The 25,576-nt window shown below is 43.9% G+C and overlaps 6 protein-coding genes across 10 annotated transcripts; 3 read left to right on the top strand and 3 right to left on the bottom strand.

Annotated features, from left to right (window-relative positions):
• Positions 1-10: 10 nt before the first annotated feature.
• Nt5a (5' nucleotidase A) lies at positions 11-2,586 on the bottom strand. Its single transcript, XM_017248552.3, has one exon. The coding sequence runs from the start codon at positions 2,468-2,470 to the stop codon at positions 866-868; it is 1,605 nt and encodes a 534-aa protein (XP_017104041.2). The 5' UTR covers positions 2,471-2,586; the 3' UTR covers positions 11-865.
• Positions 2,575-6,713, top strand: Ctr9 (RNA polymerase-associated protein Ctr9). The gene is made up of 6 exons (XM_017248548.3): positions 2,575-2,840; positions 2,896-2,994; positions 3,063-3,998; positions 4,058-4,894; positions 4,957-5,414; positions 5,476-6,713. Exons 1-6 carry the CDS (start codon positions 2,799-2,801, stop codon positions 6,602-6,604), a joined length of 3,501 nt encoding a protein of 1,166 aa, XP_017104037.2. The 5' UTR covers positions 2,575-2,798; the 3' UTR covers positions 6,605-6,713.
• sturkopf (lipid droplet associated hydrolase sturkopf) lies at positions 6,619-8,218 on the bottom strand. Its single transcript, XM_017248549.3, has 2 exons — positions 7,704-8,218; positions 6,619-7,646 (listed from the first exon to the last, which is right to left on the bottom strand). Exons 1-2 carry the CDS (start codon positions 7,894-7,896, stop codon positions 6,916-6,918), a joined length of 924 nt encoding a protein of 307 aa, XP_017104038.2. The 5' UTR covers positions 7,897-8,218; the 3' UTR covers positions 6,619-6,915.
• A 287-nt stretch (positions 8,219-8,505) lies between these two features.
• Positions 8,506-12,914, top strand: Herc4 (HECT and RLD domain containing E3 ubiquitin ligase 4). Of its 2 annotated transcripts, none has more exons than XM_017248559.3 (11): positions 8,506-8,930; positions 8,998-9,160; positions 9,325-9,561; positions 9,623-10,349; positions 10,404-10,665; positions 10,725-11,048; positions 11,111-11,401; positions 11,455-12,053; positions 12,124-12,349; positions 12,408-12,521; positions 12,580-12,914. In XM_017248559.3, the coding sequence occupies exons 1-11, from the start codon at positions 8,850-8,852 to the stop codon at positions 12,730-12,732; spliced, it is 3,177 nt and encodes a 1,058-aa protein (XP_017104048.2). In that variant the 5' UTR covers positions 8,506-8,849; the 3' UTR covers positions 12,733-12,914. The 2 variants fall into 2 exon arrangements, with proteins under 2 accessions (XP_017104048.2, XP_017104047.2); XM_017248558.3 differs by having other exon boundaries at positions 8,998-9,175.
• Positions 12,915-13,213: 299 nt separating this feature from the next.
• Myo61F (Myosin 61F) lies at positions 13,214-25,105 on the top strand. Of its 3 annotated transcripts, none has more exons than XM_017248539.3 (7): positions 13,214-13,533; positions 21,476-21,620; positions 21,692-21,807; positions 21,867-22,329; positions 22,393-24,659; positions 24,720-24,819; positions 24,890-25,105. In XM_017248539.3, the coding sequence occupies exons 2-7, from the start codon at positions 21,495-21,497 to the stop codon at positions 24,902-24,904; spliced, it is 3,087 nt and encodes a 1,028-aa protein (XP_017104028.2). In that variant the 5' UTR covers positions 13,214-13,533; positions 21,476-21,494; the 3' UTR covers positions 24,905-25,105. The 3 variants fall into 3 exon arrangements, with proteins under 3 accessions (XP_017104028.2, XP_017104027.2, XP_017104026.2); XM_017248538.3 differs by lacking the exon at positions 13,214-13,533 and adding an exon at positions 15,905-16,106; XM_017248537.3 differs by lacking the exon at positions 13,214-13,533 and adding an exon at positions 20,671-20,830.
• LOC108130187 (fidgetin) lies at positions 17,671-18,613 on the bottom strand. Of its 2 annotated transcripts, XM_017248541.3 has the most exons (3): positions 18,492-18,613; positions 18,267-18,428; positions 17,671-18,176 (listed from the first exon to the last, which is right to left on the bottom strand). In XM_017248541.3, exons 1-3 carry the CDS (start codon positions 18,595-18,597, stop codon positions 17,692-17,694), a joined length of 753 nt encoding a protein of 250 aa, XP_017104030.2. In that variant the 5' UTR covers positions 18,598-18,613; the 3' UTR covers positions 17,671-17,691. The 2 variants fall into 2 exon arrangements, with proteins under 2 accessions (XP_017104030.2, XP_017104029.2); XM_017248540.3 differs by having other exon boundaries at positions 17,671-18,428.
• Positions 25,106-25,576: the final 471 nt, after the last annotated feature.

Genomic DNA, 25,576 nt, shown 5'->3' with positions numbered 1-25,576 from the left:
TTTTATACAATTTGCTGTTGATGTTAAAATTCAAAAGTTTATTGTTTCAGGGAAGTACAATATTTCCAGTAAACATACATATATTTATAGGAATGACGGCATATATGTATCTATTCCTGTTCTGATGCACAACCTATTCAAATTCCAAATTTGTTGTGGTTTACATATATATGTATTTGGTACACTGTGAATTAAATTAGTGTATTACTGCATCAACAGTGCATTTAAAATTATTTTGAACATAGACTTTTTATATAATCTAAGGCATATAGGTACTTCAATTGAGTTCTTCGGTCAAAAAATATTAACAAATTAAGCTAACATGTGTGTGTATAATTGATGTTTAGTAAAATTGGGGTTATTTCTGTTATAAATTGTCCTAGCTTGGCTAAAAAAATCATTTAAAAAATGCCATAACAATAATAATTTATCAAAAAACAGCTCGTGAATCATACTTTTCACTGAACTTTGGAGTCAGGAGAGAAGGTATAAACATAGTTGTGATAAGAAAATACTAAATAGATTTTATAATACTTAGTTTTAATAAAATGGTATAATTAGTTTGCGTACCAATATGCTCAGAGTAGTTCAATTTATTTGCTTAGCTATTTAATATCAAACTGCAATGACTTACAGCTATGACTCTCCCTGTATATGCTGTCGTCAGCTCGCTAATTGAACAATCCAGAATTTTGTGTTGTTTATTGCTATTATTGCGATTATTAAATAAAATTGTTTGTACGTAAACTTTTTGAATAGGTTCCAGCTGCAAGAAGCGTTATCGGATCAACTGCGCCACAGGTCGCAGGTCGTTTATTGTCTCCAGGAAGATGATAGATAGCCCACATCCACATTCACCTTATCATCATTCATTGCAGTTCTTCAAATGCAAGGTTTCCAGCTCCTTTGGCAACCGCGGACTGAATCCGTACGGATTGCTGCATATGATTCGCTTTTGGGGTGAAGTCTGCGCCACTTGCTCCACCGAGGGAACACACAACTGTGCGTAACTGCTGATGAAGCTCGACCAGAGGGTGGGCGTACATTCCAGCGCGAAGTAGGAACCCCAAAATTGAGAGTCCAGCTCGGCGGTAAAAGGATACTTGCCGTCCTCGAGAAGCAGTTCCTCGGCAATGGCCACGGCATCGAAATCACGATGTTTGACAGGCGTGTAAACATCCTGAACAATGTTGTCTCCAAAGTAGAGCGCCTTTGCCTTGGATGGTTCCTTTTGCAGCATAGTAGCCATGGCCGCGTGCAACCCATGCCAGTTGCCTTGGGAATACACCTCGCCTGGCTGTATCGCCTCGGCTTCCTCGGGCAGCTCCTGCAGCTTCTCCACGTCCACCTTCATAAACGGCCTTTGGCTGGTAAAGAAACCTGGCTTCTTGGCGTAGGTCACCACAAAATCGAAGTGACTTCGCCAGTCCTTTCCCAGAGCCTGAGTAGCCGTGAGATTAGCAAAGTCTACGTTGGAGCCTGTTAGGAGGAATAGCTTCTTTCCAGATTTTCGTAGCTCATGCAGCCACTGGAGGACTCGTGTGTCGGTGGAAAGCACAAATCTCTGGGGCTCGGCTCGCATACTCTTGAAGTAGAGACTCTTGTCGTTGGAGAAGTGTTCCCGGCTAAAAATGTGCATCAGGCCTGCCTGTACATCCTGCCACACCTGGTACTCCTCTCCCGAAGACGGCTTTTTTTCCCTGTCGACTTGATCCACAGCTTGGGCAAAAACCAAAGCACTCGGCATATCAAAGTAATCGAGCAGGGAGCGCATTTGTGTGGAGGCAGCGCCATTCCAAGTGGACAGAGGGTCCTTGTAGAATGCCGTGGTGATGTCCCACTTCCGTTCAGCCCCATAGATGGCCTCAATTTCTTCGTCGCTGAGGAGCCGAGTGCCGTGGGTTGCGCGCATGATCTCTGCCTCGCTGCTTAGTTTCAGGACGTTGCCACGAGGTCCGTCCAGGAATAAGCCCTTCTGCAGGAAGTCAACATTCAAAGGTTGTGCCAATAGGTCCACTTTGTAGCCTCTCTGTTCGACCAGAAACTGTTTGAGTACATCGTATATCAAAGCAGACATCTCACGGAGATTGTAGCGGAGCAAGGTCCCATCCAGATCGAATCCTACGATGTCATAGTCCCCCAGGAGGAGCTCCTTGTGATAGGTAGTCATGATGGTGCTGGCGGAGTACCTTGAATTTCTGACGGCCGAGTTGTGGAAATACCTCCGTGCCTCGTAAAACGATGCTCTCGATGCTACTGCCGGCACTGATTTGAGCTCCCACCGCGTTGAATTTTGCGCCAATTTACGAACATTACGTAACAGGAGCCAAACATCTGATCGCCCTTGTTTGTGTACGTTTGTTTTTGTTTGCGTCGATGTGGTGAACCGAGGGAGAGGCACAATCTTGAAGGGGACGGAGCAGGAGGAGCCGAGATGGCACACCGACGCCTTTTTGCCCAGGGCCAGCATTTTATCTAATCACCTAGCACATCTCACCTAGTACAAAATTTGTTCTAATTTTAAAATTAAACCGAATTTTATTATCTTTTTGTCGACAGCATATTCTTGCTAACAAATTTGTTGTAGTATGACCGTCTCGTTGCTATGTGGCGTTGCCACCATGATGGAACGGAGAAAATTATCGATATACGATAGCTGTTTTTGTGCCTTCTCTAGCGTGCCGGAATAAAAAAGTGTTTTCTTTTCCACAACTTTTTGCAAATATTTGCATTTGAAGGCCTAAAAGTTGTGTTTCTTCGAGTATTTTGGTGGCTCTTAGGCCACACACGCTGCAACCATGTCCAACTGCATAGAAATTCCCTTGCAGGACACCGATGAGGTAAGTTTTACCAGCTTTCATGGTCGAACTGGCTTTCTTATGCTTCTTTTTTCAGGTGATCGAAGTTGATCCAGAGCAGCTTCCAGACTGTCCGGAGGTGCTGAGCATTCTCAAGCAGGAGCGAGCCCCGCTACATGTGTGGGTCAATGTGGCGGTAAGACTATTGATAATGTAATTTGAGCTGCTTTCACAGCCGGTAACACACATGTGTTCTATTTGCAGCTCGCGTACTACAAGCAAAAGAAGACTGAGGATTTCGTCACTTTGCTGGAGGAATCACGCAGCGATGAGGCCAACAAGGAATACCGGGACTCCGACAAGGACCTCATGCGCGCCCTGGACATGCTGGCTGCCCACTATGTCCAGGAGGCGTATCGCGAAAAGTCGAAGGATAAGAAGCGTGAGCTGTTCATGAAGGCCACGAATCTATACACCAGTGCGGACAAAATCATCATGTACGACCAAAGCCATCTGCTGGGCAGAGCCTACTTTTGCTTGCTCGAAGGAGATAAAATGGACCAGGCGGATGCCCAGTTCAATTTTGTCCTGAATCAGTCTCCCTCCAATATTCCTTCGCTGCTGGGAAAAGCTTGCATCGCCTTTAATCGCAAAGACTACCGCGGAGCAATGGCTTTTTACAAGAAGGCCCTGAGAACCAATCCCAATTGCCCGGCTAACGTAAGAATCGGCATGGCGCATTGTTTCTTGAAAATGGGAAATCCAGAGAAGGCCAAACTGGCCTTTGAACGCGCTCTTCAGCTGGACCAGCAATGTGTTGGCGCCCTAATCGGCCTGGCCGTTCTGAAACTTAACCAACTTGAGCCGGAATCCAACAAACTTGGCGTTCAGATGCTTTCCAAGGCCTACACCATCGACAATGCCAATCCCATGGTACTCAACCATTTGGCGAATCACTTTTTCTTCAAAAAAGATTACCAGAAGGTCCACCATTTGGCACTGCACGCCTTCCACAATACTGAAAACGAGGCAATGAGAGCAGAGAGCTGCTACCAACTGGCCAGGAGCTTCCATGCCCAAAGCGACTACGATCAAGCCTTCCAATATTACTATCAGTCTACTCAAATAGCGCCAGCCAACTTTGTGTTGCCCCACTACGGCCTGGGACAAATGTATATATATCGAGGGGACACCGAGAATGTAAGTAAGCTAAAAAATAACGTTGGCTTTAACTAAAGAAACATTTATTTGTATTTCAGGCAGCTCAGTGCTTCGAAAAGGTTCTGAAGATCCAACCGGGAAACTACGAAACTATGAAGATCCTCGGCTCCCTGTACGCCCACTCCAACTCGCAAACCAAGCGCGACATGGCCAAAACTCACCTCAAGAAGGTCACTGAGCAGTTTCCCGAAGACATTGAAGCCTGGATAGAGCTTGCCCAGATCCTTGAACAGAATGATCTGCAGGCCTCTTTGAATGCCTACGGCACTGCCTCGAGCATTCTCAGGGAAAAGGCCAAGTACGAGATTCCCGCAGAAATTCAAAACAATGTGGCTTCTCTTCATTACCGCTTGGGTAACCTGAAGATGGCCAAGGAAACGTTGGAATCGGCGTTGCAGCATGCCACTTCAGAGATGGACAAGGACGTGAAATACTACGAGTCCATTCAGGTGACCATGAAGTACAATCTAGCGCGTCTTAACGAGGCCATGAGCAGCTACGATGTGGCTGACAAGCTTTACAAGGAGATCCTCAAGGAGCATCCCAACTATATTGATTGTTATTTGAGGTTGGGCTGCATGGCCAGGGACAAGGGTCTCATTTTTGTGGCTTCTGATTTCTTCAAGGATGCGCTGAACATTAATAATGATAATCCGGATGCCAGATCTTTGCTGGGTAACCTTCATTTGGCGAAAATGCAGTTCGCATTGGGTCAGAAAAACTTTGAAACGATCCTCAAGAATCCGGCAACGTCTACTGATGCCTATTCGTTGATTGCTTTGGGAAACTTCTCACTCCAAACACTTCATCAGCCGAGCAGGGACAAGGAGAAGGAAAGAAAGCACCAAGAAAAGGCTTTAGCCATCTTCAAGCAGGTGGGAAATGCGATTAAATACATATATCATGTTAGAATTTATATATAAACTAATTTATTAAGGTTCTTCGCAACGATCCTCGTAACATTTGGGCTACAAACGGTATTGGAGCTGTGCTGGCCCACAAGGGATGTGTGATCGAGGCGCGAGATATTTTCGCCCAGGTGCGTGAGGCCACCGCCGACTTCTGCGACGTTTGGCTGAACATTGCCCACGTTTATGTGGAACAGAAGCAGTACATCAGCGCCATTCAAATGTACGAGAATTGCATGAAGAAGTTCTACAAACACAACAACGTGGAAGTAATGCAGTACCTGGCCAGGGCATATCTCCGGGCTAACAAGTTAGTGGAGGCCAAAGCGGTGCTGCTTAAAGCACGTCGAGTAGCTCCACAGGACACTGTATTACTATTCAACATTGCCGTGGTCTTGTCGCGATTGGCAATGGCGATTCTAAAGGATGAGAAGTCCACGCTTGAAGTTGTTCTACAGGCGGTCCATGAACTCGAATTGGCTCAAAAGTGAGTAGAATAAGGATATTATAATGCGAGTATTTTTATTATTCTTTATGCGATTTTTCAGATACTTCCAATACCTATCCGTGCATGGCGACAAAAATCGTTTCAACATCGAGGTGGCCGGCATTGAAGCAAGTACCTGCCAGGATCTTCTATCGCAGGCTCAATATCATGTAGGTCGGGCCCGTCGCATTGACGAGGAAGAGCGTTCTCTACGTCGTAAGCAGGAAGAGGAGCGCCAAGCCTTCAAGCTCAAGGTGGCTGAGCAGCGCAAGCGACGCGAAGAGGAGGCCAAAACCTCCAGGGACCAGCTGCTGGCTAAACGGCAGGAATATGTGGAGAAGACCAAGAATATTCTCATAATCGCCGATGCTCCCGCAGAGAAGGAGCGTAAAAGGGGAGGCGGGCGGCCGCGAAAGGATGACTACATCTCTGGCACGGACAGCGACAATGAAGGACCTCGCGATGGCGAGCGTCCAACGAAGAAGAAAAGTAAAGCAGAACGCAAGAAGGGAAGCGGACGTAAGCGGAAGACTGAAAAGTATGAAAGCGACAGCGATGAGGAGCCGCGCTCCAGTGCCAAATCTGGTAAAAAGAAGGGCGCTAAGGCCAAGGCGGCCAAGGAATCGAAGGAAAAGCTGTCCGCCAAGCAGCGCCTCAAGATTGTTTCCAAGGCGACCATTTCCACCAGTGAATCGGAGTCGGAAGGAAAGCGCAGCAGGAGTAGAAGTCGCAGCCGAAGCGGCAGTGGCTCGGGCAGCGGCAGCGATCGTGGTGGAAGCCGCAAGGGCAGCAGGAGTAGAAGTCGCAGTGGCAGCCGTAGTCGCAGCAGGAGTGGTAGCAGAAGTGGAAGCGGATCGGGGAGCGGCAGTGATCGAGCTGCTAGCCGCAAACGCAGCAGAAGCAGGAGCGGCTCCGGATCTGGATCTGGAAGTGGCAGCGATACTGCCACAAAGCGGAAGCGGGCCAAGAACCGCATCGAATCTGGTGGCGAATCGGAGTCCGATGGCAAACGCAGTAAGAGCAGAAGCCGTAGCCGTAGTCGTAGTCGTAGTCGTAGCCGATCGAAATCCGGCTCTCGATCTCGTTCAAGTTCTCGCTCCAAATCAGGATCCCGTTCAAAATCCAAGTCGCCATCTCGTTCCCGGTCACGCTCTGGCAGCCGAAGTCGATCTGGATCACCGGAAAATTAACAAATGCGCGAAAATTAAATTACTTTTGACTATATTTATAGTTTCTTCGAGAAATGCAAAGGAATAATAATAAAAAATAAAAACAAATTGCCACATAAAGACAATAAAAGATGTGCTACGAGTGTTTTATAAAAATCGATTCCCAATCCCAAACAGGAAACTCAGATCAGATCTATGAAGATTACCAATAGAGATAGAGAGCTTTAACCAAATAGGAAGAAATCTAATTTTAAAGAGCTTGGGAAATGGGAAAAGATTTGATAGTCTACGCCTCACTCAAGATAAAATTTTGCTAGGAGTGGATCATGGGCTTATCCCCGTCTATGCTTTTGAATCATGTCCCGGACAACTATCGCCATGGGCTTGGAGTGCCTCAGGACAAAGGCGTGGGCGATCTTTTGATCATCCAACGTGGCGTCTATCTTGGGATAATCCTTTTTCAGCTGTTCGTAGTAGGAGACCGGAACCCAACCATCAGTGGTGCCGTAGTACAATTTCAGGACATCCAGATTCTGTTCCACAATTTCCCTTTGTACGCCGCGAACCCTGGCCATTTCATCATCGGCCAGGAAGACCACCTTTTCTGCCACCGAGGGCTTGGAATACTTCAAGGCCGTTCCCAGAAAATGCCGTGGAATGGAAAAAATCAGAAAATAGATCTGTATAAACAGGAGGCGCAACCAGACGGGCAGGGCGCTGAAGAACGTGAAGAAAATGTATCCAAAGACGGAATATAAGGGCATGGCGATCTTTGTGAATACCCATCCATTGGGGGACTCTATCATGCGTTCAATGGTGGGGAATAGCAGGTAGCACTTTTGGATGCGATTTCGTATCTTCTCATTTTCCAGCAGCTGCAGGATCATCCAAGCACCAATGGAGTGACCAATCAAGTGGATCTTCACATCGCTGGGCACGTACTTTTCGATAAAGGCAATTTTGTGTCGGATTTGGCCATCCAAATTAAAGAGCTCTTCATTCCCGCTGAGCTGGGGCACCTCCCGAATACTGGCCTCCGGAGGATCATCATGACCAGCGTGACCTGTGAAGAGGATTGGTATGAATCTCTTTCGTTAGCTAGAAGCTACACGATACATACCTATTACCCACACGGGCAAATCACCCAGCTCCTTTTGGAGAGTGCCGGCAAACTCTGTATAAAAACCGGGTAATCCTGGATTGCCTGTTATGCAAATGACAATCTCCTTCTCTGTTATCGTCTCCTCAATCCACCTGCCCCAGGTAAAGATGTGGGTGGGTATGGAGTTAATGTTGACGTAGGCCTCTTGCATGTTGGCGTGGCACAGTTTCGTTGGCGTTTTCAAAAATCAATCAGCCCCAAATGATGACCAAACTGTTTTTGTGGTTTCCACACGCGATGAGTTGTCCAATTTCCCTGGCAACCGGTTTTTCCTTTGTTTTCCAATAGTGTCCCGATACCTTTGGGAATTTTAAAATCCCCTTGGTTTGCGCGCAATATCCAGTGTTGATAGTTTTGATAAAAAAAAACTGTTATGCCTTCGGATTTACTTTCGAGCCAAGTTGTACAAAGGTCGGAAGTTCAGCGGTTCTGCGACAACAACAACAATTTCCCACAACACCTGATATGAAAACAGTGCATGGAGCTGCCAACTTGTTGAAAACATTATAATGTATTAATGAATTTTTAATTATTTTTAAAATTTAAAAAATAGTGAGTTTATATTTTAAGAGATATAATAAAAAAGTATTTATGTTTTTATAAAATAAAAAATTTAAATTTTCTTAATAGCTCTGTTTTTACTCCTGTAAATTTAAAGATTATAAAACTTATCCCAAAAGCACAAATTTAATTTAAAAAATGCATTATTGGTGTTAAAACTTGCTTATAAAAAAAAGCTCTTTAGAAATAAGTTGGCAGCACCATTACACCTATTTGTTGTTTTTTTGTTGTTGCGCTTTTGAGTTTCATTATAATTTATTTTTTCTAGAACAAAAAATGCAAACGTAAATTTCTGTGTAAGCTCACTATACACGGCAAGGATCCCAGGATTACACGACTCAGGGCATTACAGGATAAGGCATGCGAAGAAATCAAGACCCACAAACCAAGAAAGACGGCGAAAGAACCAAAGCGAGAACCTTTTATCAAAAGCTGAGAAGTCCCCAAAGAATGTAGCGTCTAATTAGGGGACTTTCTCGAAAATTCTCCCTTGAACCAACACAACATTTCATTTAACCAAAAAGCGTGGGGAACTGAAGAAGAATGACAGCCGGCACAGAACTGTACTGCTGGGGGAGCACCTCCCACGGACAACTTGGTCTTGGCGGAATCGAGGATGAGCAGGTGGGCTTTGAAGGATATACAAAATATCAAAATAGGGAAATCCAATTATTTTGTTTTTTCTTTAAAGATTCTTACCCCTAGTCAAGTCCCTTGGACGCCGGACTCTGCCATAACACAGGTGGCCTGTGGACACCGGCACACACTGTTCCTGACCGCCAGTGGAAAAGTGTACGCCTGCGGAAGCAACGACCACTCCCAACTGGGTCACGATTTGCCCACCAAAAGGCCACGTATGTCGCCATTTTGTATGTGATCTCTTCATATATCGTCTTGTCTTTTCATTTTTGATTTCTCCTCCAACCTCCTCCTTTTCATCACCACCTCTTCCTCATGGATCACCGCTGTAAAAACTAAGCCTAAATACCACACTCATTCGTTTTCCCCATACTTACAGTGCTTATACCTGAGCTGCAGGACTATGTGATTATTCAGATTGCCTGCGGAAGTAGGCATTCGATGGCTCTTTCGGAGTGGGGTCAAGTCTTGAGTTGGGGAGACAATGACTGCGGACAGCTGGGCCAAGCCACCGACCAAGACATCGTGCAGTTGCCAAAGATTGTGCGCCAATTGGTATCCAAAACTGTGGTGCAAATTGCCTGTGGCAACAATCACAGCCTAGCTCTGACCAGTTGTAAGTGCCCAGGACGAAGTTTCCTCCAACAGAAAGTTTTCTCATTTCATACTTTTACCAGGTGGCGAGTTGTATTCGTGGGGCTCCAATATATATGGCCAGCTTGGCGTAAACACCCCAAAGGATATGGAGCATTGCAACCAACCCGTGCGGTTGAGCACGCTGCTGGGGATTCCAGTCGCGGCAATTGCTTGCGGTGGGAATCACTCCTTCATTATCTCCAAATCCAGTGCTGTGTTTGGATGGGGTCGAAACAACTGTGGGCAGCTGGGATTAAACGATGAAACTAGTCGATCTTATCCCACACAGCTTAAAACACTGCGAACCCTGGGCGTTCGATTTGTGGCCTGTGGGGATGAGTTTTCCGTTTTCTTGACCAACGAGGGTGGAGTCTTCACATGCGGAGCAGGAGCCTACGGCCAATTGGGACACGGGTTTGGAGCCAACGAAATGCTGCCAAGAATGGTGATGGAACTTATGGGAAGCACCATTACACAAGTGGCGTGTGGAAATCGTCATACATTGGCATTGGTACCGTCGCGCGGCAGAGTTTATGGTTTCGGATTGGGTAGCTCTGGACAGCTGGGAACGAGGAGTACAAAAAGCTTAACACTACCACAAGTGGTGATTGGTCCTTGGGTATCCCCAAGTGGGTCAGCTCTTCTTCAGTCCAACGATGCAAAGGTCTCTGTGGTGATCCATCAAATATTCTCTGGCGGAGATCAGTCCTTTGTGAGCACCACTCTGTTTGTGGATAAAGTGCCGCCCGAGGATCAAAGAAACTACAAGTAATGGGGGATTTATGTTTTAAATATTATATATTTAAATACCCGCCATTGCAGGCCCAAGTCCCAGATCCTTGCCTTATCAGAAGACGTCACCAAGCAGTGCACCCGTTTCAAGCAAAACGATCAAAGCGATTTGGATTTGCTGAATTCAATCGAGTTGATATTCAAAAGTCAGGCTTGTCTAAATGCTTCCTTCCTACTTGACAACGACCGGCACTTTGGATGCTCCGTACGGAATTATGGATTGGATCTTAAAGCTGCCCAATTGGCATTCGATCATTTACGCAACGTGGAAAACGAGAGCATCAAACAAGTGGTATGCCCTGAGTTCCTATAACAACCTATTTCAAAATTAACTAAAGTATATTCATTCAGATATGGGAGAACATAACGAAGGAGTTGATAGGATCACTGGTTGCTTCGCCGGCGGATGTCGAAAGTATGCGTCTTTATCTTCTGTTGCCGCTCTACCACGAGTTCGTCAACTCGAAACACTACAAGTCACTCCAGGTGCCCTTTGCCCATGCCATATTTAAGCTAACGGAGAACCCACGAAAAGTTCTTATGAAGTGGTTGGCCCAAACGCCGGCGGATTACTTCGAGCATATTGTCCAAAACTTCTTGCATGTAGTCATTCATATTATAAGTTTTAAAATGGGTTTGGCGGCCATCAATTCCTCTGCCGAGAGACAACAAAGGGTAAGGCTTCCAAATCTTTCGCTTTAAATATTTATCATTATTTTGTTTTCACATTCTTCTAGTTGCTACCATACAACAAGGAACTGGAGACAATCCTGAAAATGATGCAGACCCTTTGTGTGATAAACAATTTGCGGGATGTTAAGCTAAACTACCAACTATTTTACTGGCCAGATCTGTCCGATTACGCTGACGTGCAGCAGGAGTACGTCAAGTGGATCATGGCCGACACTGCCAGCGAATTTAATATTTGCAACTTTTCATTCCTCTTCGATCCGTCTGCCAAGACGGCACTACTCCAAGCTGATCAGGCACTGCAGATGCACTCTGCCATGGCCAATGCGGCTTCAAATGTAAGTTAAACATTTATTACAAGAATATTTTATTAAATCTTCCACTTATTTAGGCATTTTATAACCTCCTTAATTATGGACTGCCTGTTTCCCATTTTATTGTACTGAACGTGACGCGGGAGAATCTGGTTCAGGATTCTTTGCGAGAGCTGCAACGCTACTCGCAGACTGATCTCAAAAAGCCACTAAAAATTAAGTTCCACGGCGAAGAGGCTGAGGATGCCGGCGGTGTGCGGAAAGAATTTTTCATGCTACTTTTGAAGGACCTTCTCGATCCCAAGTACGGGATGTTTAAGGAATACGAAGAGTCGCATCTTCTCTGGTTTGCAGATCTCAGCTTTGAGACGGAAAACATGTACTTCCTGATTGGCGTACTCTGTGGCCTGGCCATTTACAACTTCACCATCATTAACCTGCCATTTCCGTTGGCCCTGTTCAAGAAGCTGCTGGGAAAACCAGTAGATCTGAGTGATCTTCGTCAGCTTTCCCCACCGGAAGCCAATTCCATGCAGTCAATACTCGACTACGAAGGCGACGACTTCAAGGAGGTCTTCGACTTGACATTCGAAATATCGCGGGATGTATTTGGAGAGTCGGAGATGAAGTGCCTTAAGCCCAACGGCAATGAAATGCCCGTAACGCTTGAAAATAGGTGGGTGTTAATAGTTTACCCCTAAGATATCTGCTATAGAGTAATTTTCTTGAAATGCTTCCATTTTTAGGGAAGAGTTTGTCAATCTGTATGTGGACTTTGTTTTAAACAAGTCGGTGGAAATGCACTATAATGCTTTCCACAAGGGCTTCATGAAAGTGTGCTCCGGTCGTGTGATTCACATATTCCAGCCGGAGGAGCTAATGGCTGTGGTGGTTGGAAATGAAGACTATGACTGGCAAGCGCTCCAGGATAACTGTGTATACCGAGAGGGGTATACGTCGGGCGATGAGACTGTAAATATTAATAACCTTAAAAAGGATATAACAATAATAGTACTTTTTTTTAATACAGATCAAATGGTTCTGGGAGGTGATCCATGATCTGACTGAGGCCGAAAAAAAGAGTTTCCTCCTTTATTTAACCGGCAGTGATCGTATACCCATCCAGGGCATGAAGGCGCTTAAGGTTAGAATCAATATATTATATAAAATCCGACTTAAATACATTATTTGAAAACGTTTAGATGTCTATCCAACCGACGCCCGACGAACGATTTCTTCCCGTGGCCCACACCTGTTTCAATATGCTAGATTTGCCAAGGTATAAGACGAAGGAACGTCTCAAATTTAAGCTCCTCCAGGCCATCCAGCAAACGCAAGGCTTTAGTCTGGTCTGAACCCAAGGGTGTAGCCCCTCAATAACGTTGACTTTCATGTGCAGGTATTTTTCACAGTTTCCCCAACAGAATTTAGCCCTTTTTGGATTGTTACCTTAATATAAGCAAAAACCACATGTAACACACATTTGTCATTGATCAAATCAAATAGAATAATAATGTGTTATAGCTTTAATGTTTAACCCCTAAACTAGTTATCAATATCACTTTGTTATAATAAAATTGGATATTTAAAAAAAAGATTTATAAATGAGTTTTAATAAGATAACGGTGGGTTATAATTATTTTAAAATATTACAGTAGTTTAAAAATGTAAAGTTAGTTAATTTACACATTCAAAAATATGCAAGTTAAAACGGCCAACAGATCGTCGATGGAAACATCGATAACTCCCACGACGAGGTGATCGATAGAACTATCGATGTTTTGCCAGCTCTAGTGCAAAATGTGGCGGCAATTCAAAGCCGCACAAATCAGTTGAGCTTGAACTTTTGCAAGGTGCGCGTTCGCGTGCGGAATACAATACGTCGGGCATTTTTACCGACGAGAACTATTTTGGAAACTAATTTGCATTCGTAGGGCGTGTGGTGCTTAACATTATCGGTCAGATACGAAAAAAACTCAACTAAACAGTGCAAGTGTTGTTGTCCCCAATTTTTAAAATTTTTTTGAAAAGTTTTCAACAAGTTTGCCCTGTTGCTTCTGTGTTACTTCTGCTGCTGCCACCGACTACGACGTCGCTGCTGTCACCTGTGCCGGGTCAAGCTAACGGTACCCGCATCGAAAAAGAAATTCAAACAGGTAGAGCACCAACCACAAAAAAGTAACGACTGTCACGAGTGAAATTATTGGTACTTAGGCCCGCTTACAAATTTGCTTTCATTATTCAAATGTGTGACAGCACAGACTTCTTAATCCGAAGATGGCATGCGCGATGGCCTATAAAATCAATTACGCCTGGTAATTTTTGCATATCCTGACAGCTAACAAATGTTCGAGGCATGCGAGAAGACACCAAAAATTAAACGATATGATGCCGCGCACATGAGATGAAACTTTAAAAAAAAACTAAAGAAATAAATACGAAAAAAGTGGTTCTGCCGGTTTGCCTGTGGTCGTGATCTGCAGCGTCTTCCGTTGCTTTCTTTCCTTTGCACGATTTGAACTTGGACACCAAACACCACAAAAGCACAACATAACAGATGAAAGAGTTTAACAAAAAATCCAAGGCTGCACAAAAGAAAACTTTTGGCTAAAATTAGATATTGATTTTATAATGAGAGGTGTCTGAAAAAAGAATGGTTATTTTAGGCTTAGTAGAGAGATCAAGTATAAATCTTAAGGATCTTATGAATTGTAGAAGAAAACTTTGATTATAAATAAAATAAAAGTATTAGTAAGATATTGAAAGATCAATTGAACCCGGGTTAAGGCTATTATTTTCCCTCAGTGTGGCATCAACCACAAAGCACGGAGGAGATCTGGTTTATGTGGATGCTTCTCTAATAAAGCGAACGTTTAGGCACCTCAATTTCGCTCTGCCTCTCTCCCATTCGCTTCCTGGGGCTTCTTCCTTGGCGGCCTAACACACACATTTCACAATTTCCTAGGTGGTTGGCTTGGCTTGGGTTGGCTTGGAGTTCACCTGAATGCCTCAGTCACTCCGTGGTGTTAAGCTTGTTTGTCCAGGTTTTATAGCAGGAACAAATAAAAAACAAACAAAGAGGGTCAACACGGCGTATGAGTGAGTGTGTGTGTGCAGGCTATGAGTAATCAGTATATAGCCATGAATATAGGAGACTCTGTCATACATCCATCTTGTAGTCCAGCTCAACATGCCCAGTCATTACAGACCGTGTTTGTCCAATTGAAATTGTATCAAATTTCAATTTTATTTCCAAACTGTTGCGACCCTCCATTAATTTGACCCAATTTTGAAGCGTGGCATTAAGCTGCTTAAAATGGGCTCCAACTGCAATCGATCGACAAACCAAATTATTTGCCAAATCTGGCAGCTGTTTAAATATAAATAAATAACAATAACAAAATGAACACTTGGAAAAATTAAGGCCCACAAACTCATTAAAGAGAACTTTTGTTATAGCTTTTGTTGTTCTATTTACATTTTTAATTATCAGCAGGGGGTTCTCTTAAAAGGTTTTCAAGAAATACTTAAAGCCCCCAAAAGACGTTTCTTTGAGTGCATGAAGAAACAATGCCCCCAATGTCATTGCCTCACACTTGGCACCCAAATTAAACGAGTTGGAAAGCAAAAACGAGACTTTACCCACAAAAGAAGACTTTTTTTTGGTAATGATGTAATGCAAAGATTTGGCCAACCAACAAACCAAAAACAATAGAACTGAATAACCAGCCTAAGAAGTACAAAAATAAAATTGCACGCCTTTTGATTCGGGTAATTGTTGCGATATTTATTATCGCCCAGTCATGTGATGATTTGTCTTTACCATATCCATATGGTACATAAGGAATATCTTTAAAAAAAAACATACATAAATTACATGACACCACCCTAAAAATTAAATTATATTTTGTTTGATGACAAACTTGAACTTACCCATATCTCGATATCGGGTAGTGTTATCTTTTCGTTGGGTTCAACCAAAAATTTTACTGATATGACAATTGATGGGGGGAGCATGGAGCATACAGGGTTCGATTCAAGAGGTCTTAGCCTTAGTCATTTCACCCGGGGTTCTGACTTTCGACAAATGCATTATGGCTTTAATTTATTTCCTTTCTTTCACCAACCATTTACTATGATAAGATAATGTAGTTAAGGGGAAATGCCAATGGTCGTCTATATAACCAGCCAGAAACAAGGTTTTCCACGAAAGATTTGCACAAGACTTGGATGAGGACATACTGACTTACTTTATACCCTATAGGGAAATAAAATAATGATATATGATATTGTAGGGCATATTTTCCGTGGAGTACTTTCTACTGATCCACCCTCATAAACAGATAACCCCCTAAACCACTTCGATTATAACCATATGCCTCAAACAATTGAATGTACCTAAGAGGCAACAAAATCGAAAAAACAATAAAAATAAAAATAATAAAAAAAAATCCCCACTTGTTATAAAACTTCCATCGACGAGCCCCAAGCACCCGATCCATTCCAATTCTTTCACATTGCCAAGAAATCAACGGAGGAGTGAGTGTCAGTCCGGGGCTCGTGTTGGGATCATAATTACATCGGAGCACGGAGCTATTCAGTTTGTTTCGGTTTGGTAAAGTGTCAACTAAGGGCTTTTCGTGGAAGCCCAAAGTGAAAAAAATCTTATTCAACGTGAGTGAACGAACAAAAAGTCTGGTTTTTTTCGCGACCAATAACTTCACGAAAGGTAAAAATAAAAATGAAACCTTTTTTCGTGTCCCATTCAGCTGATTTTCATATATTGTATTTTTTTTTTGCAACTGGCCAGTAAATCGCGTTCAAGACCAGCCGCTGTTGACGCTTTTTATGGCAAGCAATGAGCTAAGAAAACCGCATTCGGTTGATTGTTTAGTATTTAATGGTTATCCGCGGCAAGTCTGGGCTTCGATGCGTCACATTGCCGGCAAGATCTTGACTTCTCCAACCGATCCGGGGCCTCGTCCCCCATATGCGGGTGACTCAGCAAGAGTCCAGATTTTGGTGTGCCGATCCCAGCGGCCACAGAACTCAGACGGAATGCGAAGTTTGAATTTTAATTTACCAGACAAATACAAATACAAAAAAAAAAAAGAAAACAAAAACTGGGCGGGAGAGAAACGAAAAAAATACGATCGTTTGAACAAATTCGATCATCGCTTCTTTGGGTCAGCGGCCTTTTTCTTTAGTTTACGAACTCTTTTTTTTTGTAATCTCAAGATCTATGTAGTCATCTCGCTAAAAAGAAGCTAGACCAACAGAAGAATGATCTACAAATTGTTTAAATTTATTGCCAACGATACACCCTTCCAAGGGATCCAAGGATCCCAGAAAACTTTATACAAAATCTAAGAAAAATTAAGATCGTAGATTTTGATGCAGATTTAAGGAGAATCGATCCACGAATCGTTTAAGGTATTCCGCTTGAGAATCGGGTGACTATGGCCAATGATATAGTCTTCGCAAGGGGTCATAAAGTGGCTCCATGCATATTCTAGATTTTTGCAGGGGTCATCCAGAAAATTTGATGAAAAATCTAAAAAAAATTATAATCGTAGATTTATATGCAGGTTTAAGGAGAATTGATCCACGAATCGTTTAAGGTATTCCGCTTAAGAATCGGGTGACTATGGCCAAAGATATAGTCTTCGCAAGGGGTCATAAAGTGGCTCCATGCATATTCTAGATTTTTGCAGGGGTCATCCAGAAAATTTGATGAAAAATCTAAAAAAAATTATAATCGTAGATTTTGATGCAGATTTAAGGAGAATCGATCCACGAATCGTTTAAGGTATTCCGCTTAAGAATCGGGTGACTATGGCCAAAGATATAGTCTTCGCAAGGGGTCATAAAGTGGCTCCATGCATATTCTAGATTTTTGCAGGGGGTCATCCAGAAAATTTGATGAAAAATCTTATAAAATTGTGTATATATATATTTGATGCACGATTGTGAAGGGTTCATCGACGAATCGTTCAAAGTATTCCGCATTAAAATATGATTAATATTGCCGAAGACATAAGCTGTTCTGGTGGACTTGGTTACCATAGCGTATACACCATTGAACATTTTCAAGGTAAAACTCCCTATTTTAAAACTAAATCGGAAATTCTTTTCCGAAAAACCTCTTTACAATTTCTAAGCCATCTTACTAAGTTTCTTGTGATTTTTGAAACCAATTTGCTAATTCGGTTTCCAGATTTCTAATTGAATTCAACGGTGTCTCTTAGTGAAAGTGATGGTTTTTTAATGGATTTCGGATGGTTTTTTATTAGGTTTCTGCTTTTGATGAAATTTTAAGACCTGGCCATTTGGAGTAGGTGAAAGAGTGGCACAATATTGGCATTGTTTCTGCCCTCGAGAAAGTTCTGGGGGAGCACGGCGCGTCCTTGGAAGACACCGGGAACGGGAAGAGGAGTCAGACCATCGGAGAGCACGGTACGACCTTGGAAGACACCGGGCACGGGAAGGGGAGTCAGACCATCGGCTCCTGGCAGCTGGTTATCTACTTCCGTTCCACTAGCCGAGTTGCGATAGAAAGGATAGTAGGGATAGGAATATCCGCCATAGCCTGGATAGCCATAGCCCCCATATCCATAACCGCCATAGTAGCCGCCATAGCCGCCATTGTAGTAGGGATTGTAGTATGGCAGTGGCGGTCCCGGAGGTCCTGGCGGTGGTGGTGGTGGTGGAGGTTGGGGTCCCCAAGGACGCTGCGGAGGCGGAGGTGGCGGCGGATAGAAGGGACCGTAGCCGTACTGACGCGGATGCTGCTGGTCCTCTGGTGGATAATAGTAATGATGTTGTACTGATGGTTTCGGGGTGGTCGTCGGAGCGCCGGAGGCCATCACCAGCTTGATGCCGCCCTTACCAATGGTCTTCAGCAAATGTTCGTCGATGCCGCGTCCCGATCCCAGCGGATCATCCAACACCTGTTGCTGCTTGTCAGTCCTGGCCTGTCCGGTCACCAGGCTGGTCTGCACCGGAGCCTTCTCCTGGAAGCCCAATCCACTGCCCAGCAGCTGCAGCAGCACTGCAAGGATAAAAACCAATTAGTTCTTAAATCTCTGAATGAAATTTTGTGTCCGAAACTTACCCAAACAAATTGCAGTCACACTTCGATCCATGATCTTTGTGGGAATAACTTGAAAAATGCATCTGGCCTGGGCTTTTATAGGAATCTGAGCGATGCATTCTGACATCTGGTTCCCGGTTTTCTCATTAGAATATACCAATGCATCCATTGATTGCCGGTGGCCCAAATTTGGGTTGCCTTTCTTTTGTGTCGATGTCGATCTGGAGCTCGAACTCGATCTTTCGGATCGGATCAAGCCCCGTTCTAATAACTACGCTCATTAATTTGCATATGATTAGGCGGGGATTGTATTATCATCCCAGTTCTGTGCCTTTTCTATTCTTGATTTTTTCAGTTCCCTAAATGCTCTGCCAGCATTGTATTCAACGATTTAAATAATCCATCCGATATTGCCACTTGATATATGACATCATTTGTATGCATATCAAGTCCACAAAATGTATTTTACTGAAAGAAAAATTTTCCCCTTGAATTAGTCATCAATATTTATTCACAAAACAAGTTACCTTTATTTTATAAATAAATAATGATTTGAGATTTTGGTAGAATATTTTAAAATCTTTAAAAAAAGTCATGTACAATTTAGATTGCATTTTTTTCGGTGTTGGGATAAACTTTAACAGCTTGTCCATTTTTGGGTGGGACTCACAATTAGGTTTCCGTTACAGGTCGGGTGTCGTAGACATGTTTACGAGTAGGTTGATGATACCACTAGGAGCCGCGGTGGAGTTCTCAGAGTTACATCACTTGGCGGGGCATTTGTGGAGCGGAGAAACCAGTTCTCCTCTCAATTACGAAGCTGATAAAAGAATGCGTGGAACAAAAAGCCGGGCCGGCCTCAACTCCCTTGGGGAAAAATAAAAAAAAAAACGGCCGGAAAGTCAATGACTTTTGGTATATAATTTCGATAAAGAATTTTAAATCAATTCAAAACAAATTCCTGATCAATAGTATTAGTTTTCAATTAATTTTGATTATTTTTAATGGTGAATGTTTTTAATTGAGTTCCCTTTAGCTCTTTAATAGCTTTAAGATCCTAATTGTAGGTTGAAAAAAAATCTTAAAAATGTCTTTATTACTCAATTCTTTGACTCTTAATCCCCTTTAACTAAAAATCTAATCAAAAATGTCAACTGCAATATAATGAATTTCTGATAACCCTTTTTGTTGATAACTTCCTTAAGAAAGTTCATAATTATGTAGCATATTCTCAGGCGCCTGTCAATTTCTTCAAGCTTTGAAAATTACATGAGAAAAAATGTCATACTTTAATGCTTTTTTTTTAAACGTGATTTACTATCCACATCAATCTATCCTACGTGCAATTAACCAATTATGTGCCAAACATTAACTTGGCTTGAAACTGCACCAGAGCTCAGGCCAAGTCTCTGGACGTGTTTCCGACGGTCTCTCAAAGAATTCCTTGAAAGTATTCCCTACTGGTATGGTTGGCAAACATTTTTTAATTAGTCAGGTATTCGATCATTTATAAATGGAGCAACAACACAAAACCTATACCGACTACATCAATTGAAACTGAGGGTGTAGTTACAATGTTTGCCTTCTCGACTATGACTTATTTAGCTCACTGATTACTGATAACACAAATGTGCTAATTTAAGCGATCAGAACTGCACCGATCCGAGACTCAAAGTCTGAGTTCTCAATGAGTCAGTCTTTCACAAATGTTCAAGGGGTTGTGATGCTCGTTTGCAAAAAATATGGACAACATCCTGTAAATGTTTGGAATATTTTTGATAAAAATATGGATATTATTGTTCATATTTATGGATATTATGAGCTAAAAAGCTTGAATGAGTTGATTTTTAGTAGAGTTCCTTGATTAAACTTTTTTTTGTCTCTTCAGGAGACAGGTGACTAAGACCAGTAGTGAGTGATCTCAGATATTGGATTGACAAATTCTTAGACTGCGATTTTTTTTTTCACGGTTTACCTAGTTCGAGTACCCAGTTGATTCGCGAAACTGGTGGTGGCCCCTATCTAATCGGGTACTGATTGGAGGCGGCCCAGTGCTCCTCCGCATAGCCAGAGTTATATTATCGTTGATAAATGTTGCCGACAACAATAACAAATAGAACAGAAAAACATCGACAGCTACGACGAGGCCAATTGATATGTAGAGCAGAGGAGTATTGATGGTTAAAACCCCTGAACGGGCATCGGATCGGTTTAGTTTGCCAACGGAGCCGTCAACGGGCGGAATATGCGCGAAATCTGACATCTCTACCGGAGATTCGAGAGTGTGACCCCCGTCCAGATCAACAAATATTAGTGGATTAGTTCTTTTAGAGTGCACAAGGATAATCGACCATGGCCAGGTAGAGATTAAGTGAAAAATAAATACATAACCAAACGGAAACTGCAACCAATATTAATTTAAAAGAAGAAAAAGCCAACTCCTTATATATTCAATTGCGTAATCGGCTTTTTATGGATTTACCCGACTCGTAGTCGTATCAGCGAAACTGGAGCAGTCATCCAATAAAGCCCACTCTTACCCTCTCTCGCTGAAATATGGCATCGATAAGGTGAATTGCACCTGGTCTATAAATACCAAAGATTGGACCGAGTCTTAGATAAAATATTATTGGATATGTCTCATTGCTTAATTATAAATGAAAGCTAATTGCATTCAGTCGATGTGCTCATCAATTTCATTCAAGGGTAGCTCCATTTCCGGAGGACTCCGTAAGAATGTTCACCTGGTATTTACGTAAACCTTATCGATCGGTTGGACCTTTGAGGTTCTGAAGAGGTTTCTCCTAATCGAGGCTAGAACATGGCAACCCTTCGTACTTATTGGTTGTAAGATTAGGTATTTGAGTGATAAGATTTAAGTTTGGAGGGTTTTTCGCAGGAAGTAAAGGAAAATCACCGAGTAGTGAGAGCTTTTTGAAAGAAAAACAAATCATTCCAAGAGATCTTTCTTTTTAATATTATTTTTAAATATTATTTCATTATAGCTTTACTACTTTACCCAACATGGAGACGGGTCTGCACGAAAGGGATCGTGCTGGCGTCCAGGACTTTGTTCTCCTCGAGAACTACAAGAGCGAAGATGCCTTCATTGAGAACTTGAAGAAGCGCTTCCAGGAGAACCTTATCTATGTGAGTTTTTCTTAAATCTAAATATCTATGAGTTCTAAAACCTACAACACTTTCTTTAAACTTTTCTACAGACCTACATTGGCCAGGTGTTGATCTCTGTGAATCCCTACAAGCAGCTGCCCATTTACTCCGATGCCCACATCAAGGAGTACAAGAACAAGCACTTCTACGAGATGCCTCCCCACATGTGAGTTTTTAAATACAAATTAAAACCAATGATACTAATCTCTTTCTAATCCTCTCCAGCTTTGCCGTGACGGACAATGCCTTTCGTTCTCTGATCGAAGAGAACCGTGGCCAGTGTGTGCTGATCTCCGGCGAGAGTGGTTCCGGCAAGACGGAGGCCTCCAAGAAGGTGCTGCAGTTCATTGCCGCCTGCTCCGGCAACCAGACCACCGTCGAGGGTGTCAAGGACAAGCTCCTGAAGAGCAATCCCGTGCTGGAGGCCTTCGGTAATGCCAAGACCAACCGCAACGACAACTCGTCTCGTTTTGGAAAGTACATGGACATCCAGTTCGACTATAAGGGTGCCCCCATTGGCGGCAATATCCTGAACTATCTGCTGGAGAAGTCCCGTGTGGTGGCCCAGATGAACGGAGAGCGCAACTTCCACATCTTCTACCAGCTGCTGGCGGGAGCCGATGATACTTTGTTGCAGGAACTGCGTCTGGAGCGGGCTCTGGACAGCTACAGTTACCTCACCGATGGGGTAAGCTAAGATTTAAAGGGACTACCATTCTATTACTAATCGAAACCATTTTTGAATCCACAGAAAAAGGGAAATGTGTCCACCATCAACGACTTGGAAAACTTCAAGCAAGTCCAGCAGGCCCTGGGAGTGATCGACTTCAGTCCCGAGGAGCAGCGCGAGATCTTCGGCATTGTGGCCAGTATTCTGCATTTGGGTAATGTTGGATTCAATGAGGTGGAGGGCAACGCAAAGGTCAACAGCCGTGACCTGGTGGTGACTGCCTCGCGACTGCTGGGTGTGAATGCCAGCGAATTGGAGGCAGCACTGACCCACCGCACCATCGATGCTCGCGGAGATGTGGTGACCTCTCCCCTCAACCAGGAGCTGGCCATCTACGCCCGAGATGCCCTGGCCAAGGCTGTGTACGACAGACTCTTCTCCTGGCTGGTGAAGCGTCTGAACATCTCCCTGCAGGCCAAGGATACGACCCGCGGTGCTCGTAACAATGTGATGGGTATCCTGGATATCTACGGCTTTGAGATCTTCCAGAAGAACAGCTTCGAGCAGTTCTGCATCAACTTCTGCAACGAGAAGCTGCAGCAGCTGTTCATCGAGCTGACCCTGAAGTCCGAGCAGGATGAGTACCGCCGGGAGGGAATTGAGTGGATTCCAGTCGAGTACTTCGACAACAAGGTCATCTGCAATCTGATCGAGGAGAAGCACAAGGGTATTATTTCCATTTTGGATGAGGAGTGCCTGCGACCGGGTGATCCCACCGATAAGACCTTCCTGCAGAAGCTCACTACCAAGCTGTCCGAGCACCACCACTACGTTTGCCACGAGAAGGCACCCACCCACATCCAAAAGATCATGCTGCGCGATGAGTTCCGGCTGGTCCACTACGCCGGTGAGGTGACCTACAGCGTTAACGGCTTCCTGGACAAGAACAACGATCTGCTCTTCCGGGATCTGAAGGAGACGCTTAGCAAGGCCGGCAACGCCATTGTCAGAAGCTGTTTCCCCGAGCAGGAGCTGCGCAGTAAGAAGCGTCCGGACACGGCCATCACCCAGTTCCGTGCCTCGCTGAACAACCTCATGGAAATCCTGATGTGCAAGGAGCCCAGCTACATCCGCTGTATCAAACCCAACGACCTCCAAACTCCATCGGTGTTTAACGATGAGCTGGTGCTGCACCAGGTCAAGTATCTGGGTCTGATGGAGAACCTGAGGGTGAGGAGAGCCGGCTTCGCCTACCGACGCACCTACGAGCTCTTCTTGGAGCGCTACAAGTGTCTGAGCAAGAACACCTGGCCGAACTGCAAGGGACCGGGCGGTCCCAAGGCCGGAGTACAGCAGCTGGTCAAGGATTTGGGCTGGGACGACGAGAAGTACCGTGTGGGTGAGACGAAACTCTTTATCCGCTGGCCCAGGACTCTGTTCGACACGGAAGACGCCTACCAGGCCAAGAAGCACGAAATTGCCGCCATCATCCAAGCCCACTGGAAGGGTCTGGTACAGAGGAGGAAGTACCTGAAGCTGCGTGCTCAGGTGATCGTGTTGCAGAGCTACTGCCGAAGGAGGTTGGCCCAACAGGCGGCCAAGCAGCGCCGAGAGGCGGCGGACAAGATTCGAGCCTTCATCAAGGGCTTCATCACCAGGAACGATGCTCCCAACGGCTTCAACGAGGAGTTCATTGCCAACTCCAAGCGCATGTGGCTGCTTCGACTGGCCAAGGAACTCCCCAAGAAGGTCTTGGACAAGAGCTGGCCCCATGCTCCCGGCCACTGCGAGGAGGCCTCCGCGTACCTTCACCGCCTGCATCGCCTGCACCTGGCCAGGATCTACCGCTTGGGCTTGACGCCGCAGCAGAAGCGCCAGTTCGAGCTGAAGGTCCTTGCCGAAAAGGTATTCAAGGGCAAGAAGAACAACTATGCGTCGAGTGTGCCCACCTGGTTCCAGGAGGATCGCATTCCCAAAGAGCACATCCAGAAGGTCAACGATTTTGTGGCCAGCACCTTCGGGAGCGAGCAGCTCAAGTACCAGACCTTCTGCACCAAGTTCGATCGGCACGGCTACAAGTCCCGCGATCGCTTCATCCTGCTGAGCAACAAGGCCATCTATGTCCTGGATGGAAAGACCTACAAGCAGAAACACCGCCTGCCGCTGGATAAGATTGACTTTACGCTGACGAACCACAACGACGACCTGATGGTTATCCGCATTCCATTGGAGCTTAAGAAGGACAAGGGTGACCTGATCCTGATCATTCCCCGCATCATTGAGTTCAGCACCTACATTATCGACACCGTGGGCACGGCCCAGATCGTCTCCATTGTGGACAGAGATTCGTAAGTATCCTTAGCTTCATTTTAATGGAGAATTTAACCTATCATTCCTTATTTTTGCAGGCTGGAGCACAATGTGGTCAAGGGCAAGGGCGGTGTCATTGACATCCAAACGGGTGCCGAGCCGGGAGTGGTGCGTGATAAGAGCGGCCATCTTGTTGTTGTAAGTGTCGTCATACCTATAAATCCAAAATAAACTCCATATCTCAAACATTTTTTAATTATTCCCCTAGATTGCTGGACAATAAGGAATTTTGCAACGAGTTTCTATCAAGTGGCTTTAAATGAAAACCTTTTGTATTGTTATATTCATGTAATTTATATTGTACTTATGTATTTTTGTTACTGCCGCCCAAGCGAGATGTGTAATATGAATTTTATACGACTATGTTCCCATTAAATGTATATTGTTTACAAAAATATTTATAAATATATGAGAATTTGTATTATACCTTGGATTTTATTCAATTTCATTAAAAAAAGAAAAAAAATTCATTCACGTGACGTGGAGCTTATGGCAAACGTGGCCAAGACGTTTCTTATCTTCTTATCTTTGAAAATGTTGAAAACATAATTTAAAGTTTTTGGCGCGCTTTCGATTACTTCAAATTGTTATCGATTCCACTTCAGAAAAAATGGAAACTCTATTTTGGGGATACTACATACTTCATAACTTTTCTATATAATTTTCATGTTATATTATGAATATATTTCTCCTTCTTGATTTCTGTATATTTTTAACTTCTTTAGGTGCAGATATACAAAAGATGCGCATAAAATCTGAAACATGTTCCCATATTTTAATTAACCATTCTATGTTATAATTGATAAATTACGACTATTGTCTAAATCTTTAAAAAAAAAAGCGAATTTGTTTTATTGTCGCGCTCTTCTGATAACTTTAAGTTGACTTATTCAAT

This window comes from Drosophila bipectinata, chromosome 3L (assembly GCF_030179905.1).
Source record: "Drosophila bipectinata strain 14024-0381.07 chromosome 3L, DbipHiC1v2, whole genome shotgun sequence".
Lineage (NCBI taxonomy): Eukaryota > Metazoa > Arthropoda > Insecta > Diptera > Drosophilidae > Drosophila > Drosophila bipectinata.
This window is presented reverse-complemented; position numbering and strand designations above follow the sequence as displayed.